The 8,679-nt window shown below is 48.9% G+C and overlaps 2 protein-coding genes across 2 annotated transcripts; both read right to left on the bottom strand.

The window, feature by feature from the left end:
• Positions 1–2,269: 2,269 nt before the first annotated feature.
• Positions 2,270–2,713, bottom strand: FIBRA_07496 (uncharacterized protein; the record flags this gene model as incomplete). The annotated part of the gene is made up of 1 exon (XM_012329177.1): positions 2,270–2,713. One exon carries the CDS (start codon positions 2,711–2,713, stop codon positions 2,270–2,272), a length of 444 nt encoding a protein of 147 aa, XP_012184567.1.
• Positions 2,714–3,559: 846 nt separating this feature from the next.
• Positions 3,560–5,789, bottom strand: FIBRA_07495 (uncharacterized protein; the record flags this gene model as incomplete). Its single annotated transcript, XM_012329176.1, has 9 exons — positions 3,560–3,732; positions 3,797–3,944; positions 3,997–4,124; positions 4,182–4,403; positions 4,950–4,966; positions 5,019–5,187; positions 5,250–5,397; positions 5,452–5,579; positions 5,633–5,789. The coding sequence occupies 9 exons, from the start codon at positions 5,787–5,789 to the stop codon at positions 3,560–3,562; spliced, it is 1,290 nt and encodes a 429-aa protein (XP_012184566.1).
• Between the last annotated feature and the right edge of the window lie 2,890 nt (positions 5,790–8,679).

Here is an 8,679-nt window from a genome sequence, read left to right as displayed (position 1 = left end):
TTATTGAGCAGCCTCGGGGGCTTAAAGACGGCGCAGCCGTTTCGGAGGATCAATCGTCGACCTGGCTACGTCCATACTGGGAGTAGAGAGCCGTCCGAAATGGCAGGCGTGCGTCTTGATTTGGGACGTATCCAGCATGGATGCGGGGCGGGAAGGCGGGTGCACGTGGGTGCGTCACAGCGAAGATCGACAAACGTCAGGCCTCAGGGCGCCATACACGGCGATTTTATCCAAATATTATCGCGGAGAAGGGTCTGAAATGAATGGTCACGTCAATGCGTTGGATAACATATTTCTGATTCAATATCAATGCAACTCAATTGGCGACTGTTGCAAGATACAGCGAGAGTACGCGTGCGGGAAGGCTGCACAAGAGTGGCTCTATCGTATTCATTCATTATATCCGCGCCATTCCAGGTGTTTTAGCCACCAAATGCCCACGACATCTCACTGCTATTGGGTAGCCATTGTCTCGAGTCTGGTAAACCGTCGCAACTTCACTTTTAGTAAAGTCAAACGGAATCAGTGAATGGAGATCAAAATAGGGTTATAATATTCTAAACATACATATGAGTGTTGACTCGTGGGAGGCGAAGACTTGAATGATTGACTTCAGTTCAATTTGAAGCTTCAGACTCCCAATTCGCATTGAGCGACTCTTCATGCAGTTCACGACCGCTAGCTTTGGCGTAATGCATGAATACGCTACGCCAGAAACGTAAAGCAAGCCTTTCAACGCCATACGAGTAGACTTGTGCGGAATCTGGCCGGAAGCCCTGGTCATGGAGTTGGACAGCAAGGTGTTGTATCCAATGCGGTAGAAATCGATCTATATCAGCAAGCATTTGATGGACACTGATCTTCTCAAAAGACCGACGATGATGGACATTGCCAGAATAGTTTCAGAGCGGATACTTGCGGGTTCAGAGATTAACGACCGGGAGAATGTTTGTTGGCGAGATCAGTGGTGCTAAAAATATGATAACTTTTCAACGACAACGCAACATTAGCCACTATTTCTGTGCGCCCTCTTCTGCGACTCACTTCTATTTCGTATCCGATTGAGCATATAGTGCGAGATATCACGTACGAAGTGCATTCACTAGTTTCGGAAAGGTGTTCGGGCTCTTGTGAAGGATGGCACAGCTCGTGGTGCAAGTACTTCAAGCCATCCTCGTCGTTTGACCCTGCATAATAACTTGCTCCTCCGCCCAGGTATGACCCTCTGGTTGTAGGTATCACGACGCCTTGCACAGCTACATCAGTACATGCAAAAATGCACGCCCAGGGTGACCCACCAACACGAATATCCTCCGGACCCATCACCACGGCGCTCGGTCCAGGAGCATCAGACCGGTTTGCCGCCTTCCCCACGAGTCAGACTATCTTCATCTCCCAGCTTCCCTTTCGACTCGTACATGAACGGTGACCGGTGGCAGCTCCAGGTTCGACACCTGGTCATTGCAAACTCCTCCGCCTCCTTCGCTACCAATTATTAGCTCCTTCTCCTGTGCTGACAAGCTGCCCGTGATGGATATTGATTTTCAGTTTCCGCTACTACGTGCATGAGAAGCTGCTCAAGAAGACATCTTCTAAGAACACACTCACGTTCAACTTATTCGTCGCGCTTAGTCTTTGCTGAGTTCAGTAAGTCTTGTCAGTGTCACGGTCTACAACAAAGACGCGTGACATTACGGTCATGAGTTTGTGACGAGTCGCGATTGAAAATAGATTATCACTAGATTGAACTTCGCATCTCGAATAGTCCTCTCATCTCACCTGCGTGTTATCATTCAATCTTGTTCCGGTTTGAACAATTTGTCCAAGTCACCCTTTTCCTGAAATTAATTCCTAGCAGGCCATGTTGTTACTTGTATATCAATGCCAGCGATGTGGCGACTACCACGATAACCTAGAAAGACATAAAGAGACATCAAGCAGACACAACATTTGCTATCAGTGCCAAAAAGACTTTCCTACAGAATGGGGACTTACACAACATTATGTGCAGAGTCCCCTCCACTTATATTGTCAGCGTTGCGACTCCCACTTTGGCTCGATGGACAAACTCCATACTCACTACAAAGGCGCTCACTTCTATTGCCAGCGCTGCAACGCGGTAGATGTCTAGAGCACACTGCTTCATTGCCATGTCTATGCTAACGCATGCGTTCAGATTTTTGACTCTGACTTGGGGCTACAGGAGCACCACCGCCAAAAGCATCCATACTGCGCAGGATGCAAGCTTGTCTTTGATAGCGACACTCACCTACGCACCCATCTCCGATCCGCCATCCACCAGGGGCGCACGATTATCTGCCCCGGAAGGCAATGCGGGCGAGGCTTCCCATCCGTCGCTGCGCTCATCCTCCACTTCGAGTCTGGGACCTGCCCGTCGCGCGTCACACGCGCACAACTTGACCGCATCGTCGTGCAGCATGACACCAATAACGTTGTCACAAACCCCGCCCGGCTCCTCCGCGGACCAGAGGGACACCCCGCGCCCTCGCAGACGGTCGTGATGTGGGCCACGGAGCGCGCCTGGAACGGCTATCGCTACGAATGCTACCTGTGCCACCGCGAGTACAAGATGCTCTCGGCACTCAATCAGCACCTTCAGAGCCCCGCCCACGCGGACAAGATCTACCGCTGCCCGCGCGCCTACAGCGGCTGTGGAGCAGAGTTTCGAACGCTGAGCGCACTGTGCCAGCATGTGGAGAGCGAGCAGTGTGGAGTGTGCCGCTTCAGTCGCGCCATGCGCTCGGCAGTTGAATCGTTGACCAGTGGGATAGCTCTGTTGGGCATGTAAATGAACCGCAAAACATTTTCGACGTGAGTAAGTATATTATAACTTGTTGTATTAATGGGTTTGAGAAGAGGCTAAATTAGACAAATGAGCTCTAGAGTGATAGAAAGTGTAAAGCGCCTGATACATGATCATTTGGATTGGCATAAGATTTTACGAGTTTAGCCGTTCATGAGCGAGCGGTTCCGAGCACGATGCCCTTCAACCCACGAAAACGATACACATTGGGCTTCTTCAAGTGAGTGGTGGTGTAAGTGTACGGGCCAGTATAGTACATCTTGTCAACAACAGAGGTCAGCTTTATCGTGGAGCGATCCATGCTTGTCTCATAAATGCAGATCACACAATAACGCGCAGCTATTTTATTCCTACGAAGTGAACGCAGGTCCACATAGACGTAGGTGGGTTGCCTAAATGATATGTGAAATCTGTTTCATTCACAATGGAACTTCAAAGGAAAGTCATCAGAATCAGGGTACGTGCATTGAAATGATACCTTTGGTGAGGTACATCGATGCGTGGATCACTCACTCACTCGCAGACATCGACTTATGGAATGCCATCGAGCCAAAATATGATTTAACCGGTGCCTGCTTGTAACCACCAGAGAGAATGCGGAGCATTGCTGTATGAAGTACAAAGTCACGAAAGCTCCCCAGTTTGCATTTCAGACCGTCACGAAGTCGGACGTGGCAGGATCCATTCTCTGTACAAGGAGATTATAATGACTCGGAATAAAAATACGAACGAATCTTACGAGTTTAGCCATTCATGCGCGAGAAGCTGTGAACACGATGCCCGCTCGGCAGGTTCCAGCTTGAGCATGAGCTGTAAAGAGTCAGCCAGCAACTCCGCGTTCCGGGAACCATTCTTGAGGATGGGTTCGTACAGCGGCATGGGGTCCGGTAACGGCACTTTTGCTGAGCCTGTAGTACGAATTGAAAATAGTCAACAAACTCTGCAAACAGGTTGGGTGTACCACATGCGGACCATCTTTGTTGAAGAACACATCGCTATGCTTCCCTCGCTTCAGCAAGTCAGACGGATGATTACCAAAGCGGACGACTTGAACAAGCGGAACCATGTCGTCCATTAAATCTGCGGGAATTATAGGCCGTCCCATCACGAGCTCATAAATCTAGAGCGGGGTCTGTGAGTCGACCCTGGCTTCTGATGTATGGTGGACGCACTATGCACCCTAGATTCCATATGTCGGCAGGCTTCCCCCACCCGGCTCCAACGCAGACCTCGGGCGCACGCAGAGCAGGACTTTGAATCAAGTCTGTGAAGTGCTCGGAAGTCTTGTCTCCCCAACATGCTAATGAGGTAATATCAAAGTCAATTCAATAAGTTAAATCGCGCAGACATAACGCACAGACTCCCACGTCCGCCAGTTTTATCTTTGTGTCTTTCCATGTAGCAGCAGAATTGACATCTCCCTTGGGTAAATAAAACGGGATCGAACAGGATTCATAACGAGTGATCGTAAACCCTCCACGGCCTATATCCGTCGACGCTTCAATATCAGGCATTCCCTGTATTAAATGCATGACCTGGTCGGAGTCGATATCAAACATAATGTTGTTCGGCTTAACGTCTATATCTATGTCAACTTTCGCTTGTGCAAAACATCGTCAGAGCACCACTTCGACCTCTCCTAAGATAATAAGAGGGGGGAGATTGGCGAAGCAACCCTTCATACTCGGGAGAGCGCTGCCTGGCAATATCCAAGAATTCTTCTATGCCTCTTTCGCCGGCAGTGATCCCAACAGCGCAACGGTCGAATAGCCATCCATCGCTGCAGCAACCATATCCGACCGCGCAAAGCACCGTCGATGAATAAGGCTCGAGGTGCATACGGGCCCTACACGGCTCCTGCGCGGACCAGAGGACATCTCATATTCCCGCACACGATTGTGATATGGGCGACGGAATGCACACAAGATGCTCTCGGCACTCAACCAGCCCAGCTAGAGCCCTGCGCATGCGAACAAGATTAGTGCCACTCTTCGTGCACCTACAACGGGTGCGGCATCAATATTTGACGTGAGCTGGGATGTTATATTTCAAATGTAGCTAGATGAGTTGAATAAACATAGCAATAGTACAATGCAAGTGGCTTATGTGCGCCGCGTAGACGGACCGGGAAGAACAAGCTCCCTGGAAATTTGAATTGGTTAGGCGCCATGTAGAGATCAGCATGAGATCTTACGAGTTCAGCCATTCATGTGCGAGCAGTTGCGAACACGATGCCCGCTCAGCTGGGTCCAGTCTCAGCATGAGCTGCAGAAAGTCAATGAACAGCTCTGCGTCCGGAGAACCACGCCTCCTGATAGAATCGGACAGCGGCTTTTGCGCGGGTAACTCGATCTTTGCCGAACCTGTGCAAATCGAAATCCAGAGTGAGCTGCGCAAATGGATCATGGTGCTACCCGACACAAACCATCCTCGTTGAAGAACAGGTCGCTATATTTTCCCTGCTTTACCAGCCCACGTGGGTAGTCGCCGAAGCGGACAACATGCAGAAGCGGCACCGTGTGGTCTTCTGAGTTTGCGGGAATAATAGGCTGCCCCATCACGAGCTCGTAGATCTGGGTCATAGTGAGTCGACTTAAGTCATGCTGTTGAAGGCATAGCGGACGTACCATGCACCCGAGACTCCAGATATCTGCAGGTTTCCCCCATCCAGCCCCGACGCATACTTCGGGAGCACGTAAGGCGGGGCTCTGGATCAACTCGATAGGATATTCCGAAATCTTGTCTCCCCAGCACGCTAATACGCAGACGATGTCAGTCAAAGCGAGACATCATGAACGCCGAACATACAAACACCCAGATCTGCCAATTGGACCTTTGCATCCTTCCAAGCGGCGGAAGAATTGATGTCACCCTCAGGTAACGGATAAGGGATTGGGTTAGTTTCAGTCCGGGTAATATGCATTCCATTGGGAAGTGTGTCGGTTGACACATCGGGCTCAGACATCCTCTGCGTCGATGCTGCAATCTGTTCGGCATTTATGACAAGCATAATATTCGCTGGCTTGATGTCTGTATTTGCATTAATCTTCGATACCCAGGAGACACGAGTTGCATACACGCCTGTGTGAATAATATTACACTCCTCATGTAAGTATTGTATACCTAAAATAATTTGACGGGTAATCCATCTTGCTAGGTTTATCGGCAAGCATTCGTACTTGAAGTAACGGGAAAATGAGTGGAGATCATGACCTAGAGGATCCATGACCAGGCAGAGATGCTTGCCAAGCTGACTGTCGTGGAAGAAATGCTCGCGAAGTTGAATGATAGACGCATAGCCAAGGTGAAGTGGGTTTTTTTCGCGTATGCATTGCAGATACTCAAGTTCATGCAGTACAGGCGAATTCGTTACATAACCTTTGTAAGCGAAGGAATAAATATCGGTTAGAACTCATCTACAGCAGATTTGCGCACCTGCTACCAATTTCAGGGCGGCATAATCACCATTACTAAAAACAAATTCAATATTTTTTGAATCTCGAATAAAGGAATAAAAGCACAGAGATTTGAATGAGTTATGACGAATACTTACCTACGCTGGATGAGCCACACAGTAGAATCGCACCCCCAGCCCAGTTTTCTTAAGATTCGATAATCAGGTCCCAGGGTGTCACCGACTGCGACAGGACAAAACCCCGGGGTTTGTTCGTAACAATCCAGAGATTCCTCGCGAGCAACCCAGGCATGCGCGGAAGTAAGAGTCTTCGCCGACCCGGGTATGGCATGTAAGACTGAGGTGGCGCGAGCTGAAAGACCCCGTAACTTCCGGAGGAAACTCATGGCGATGACTGGATATTAGAAGTCTGAGACCTTTGACGATGCTTGCAACTTGCATATTTCACTTCGATGTGGCGCTACTTGTAGGAAAGCCAAGGGACAAGCCGCAAAGTAAACCAAATATCGGAACAACAGCCTTATTTGTCCTTGGTTCATGGCTCATCAACTTAGGCGCCAAAGATCAACTAGATGGCTGCAGCCATCTGCTTCAAGTGCATCACACTACTTGCTAGGCGTGCGCCACCCAGGGGCCTCAACGAGGCTCCTTGATCTTGATTTTGGGTAGCAGTTGTTCGCGGCTTCTAGGATGAGTCAGTCCCGCGGAAGGTTGGTGGGCCTTTACACTGGATCCTTGGAATCTCTTTCAGAAACCATGATGCGAGAGAAGGTTGCAATGATAATTACAATTATAAAATACAAGACTGGTAAATTTTGTCTGTTATCGGCTCTCTGTATGGTATGCAGTACAATTTATGCGAAAAAGTCCTATTATGATGGATCAGACAGATCCCAGCATGGTGTCTTCGACATATTACGTGTCAACACAGAGGCTAGTGAGATCGTATCATTTCATCTAAAACTGAGTCAGCAAGAAGAACTCAGACCAAAACGTTATATCTGCTCCCTTAGTTATGGTATCTGATGGGTATTGGCTATCCGAGCCCTCCAAATGACTGCAATGTTTGCAAGATACGAGTCAAGATTGACCCACAAATCACAAGTACACACTTACTGTGCTTCCATTCTATTCTATCAATGCTTGCGCTTTTAGATCGCTGGATCTTGTCCAGCAGCCCGCAGCTGAGAGTATGACATAACAAGGGTGGCGCTAGAAGTGGTCAAGGATTCGTTGTAACACCGTGCCAACGCTTAAGGGTTTGAGTTGCTTCATTTGGTAACTCATCCAACGCAGGCTCGTGATGTCAGTTTGGGGATGCGAGCAACCTCAGATAGGTAATCCCATTACAGTTTTCTTCAAGCTTCGTGAGATCAAGATAGGGACTGTTAAATTTCCCTCACGATGACACAGGCGGCTGAACTTGCTGATCGACATGAGTTCGTCCCGACTCTCCGGGCCTCCTGACCGCAAATTCTGCTGGACTCATCCCCTCGGTATTTTTGACATAATCGGCGCATGCTCAGACTAGTTCGGTCCAAATGCAAGGCTCAGAAATCATCTTCATACTACAATTCTCTGTGCGCCGACCGGCTGAAGCTCTACAGAATCCATCCGAAGACATCCAACAGGTCTACAAACAGGTGAGGACAACACCTTTGCCATAACTGTACTAATACTACTGCCTCGTACCAAAGACCTTGCGCCACGTTTCACGATTTTTGTTCCCTCTAGACCGTTGGCTGTGACAATGTGGTGAAAATGACATCTTCGCTACGTCGCCCCTTTTGCTTCAAAGGCGTACTTTCCGAAGCAAATCAAGTCTGGAATTTCTCGATATGAGGCATCGTGCACACCATGGCATTATACTCAGAGAGATTCGAAGTAACATCCATCAACTCCTGGATTGGACGACTTTGTCGAAGTTGCCTTTGAGTGTCTTCGACTCGTCTGGAGACGAACGAGACCATGCTTGGGTTACCATCGGGCTCTTATTCTCTGAATATCTCCGACAACCAATAACTTCTGTCGCGTAATTACGGAGATAATTGCGGCACTCATATGACGCTTCAGGTGTTTATCTTGGATTTCTCCTGACAAATGATCTCTTGATTCACGAGTCCCTCGCTAATATCAATGAGTCTCTCCGTTACAGGTGTAAACAGCTTGTGATGCGAGCACTGCTCTAGACAGCTCCTCGACTGTTTCTGCAGGAACACAGATCGACGCAGACCGGGGTCGACTGACATCTTGACAGCATCTGGTGAAATCCACTCAGTGCCCAGCAGATTCCCTATATCTTGGGGTCTGACAATTAATTGGAATAAGTGGCCGAAATCAATCTTATCATGATGATGATGAACCGACCGTAGTACTCCGCATCTCACTGCCGCCTGTGAGGTGGCTTTGGATGCGAGCGCGAGCGCCCTTGCGCGCGGAT

This window comes from Fibroporia radiculosa (genome assembly GCF_000313525.1).
Source record: "Fibroporia radiculosa TFFH 294 genomic supercontigs, scaffold13136, whole genome shotgun sequence".
In the NCBI taxonomy this organism is placed as follows: domain Eukaryota; kingdom Fungi; phylum Basidiomycota; class Agaricomycetes; order Polyporales; family Fibroporiaceae; genus Fibroporia; species Fibroporia radiculosa.
Note: the sequence above shows the minus strand (reverse complement) of the source record. Positions and strands in the feature narration are given on the sequence as shown.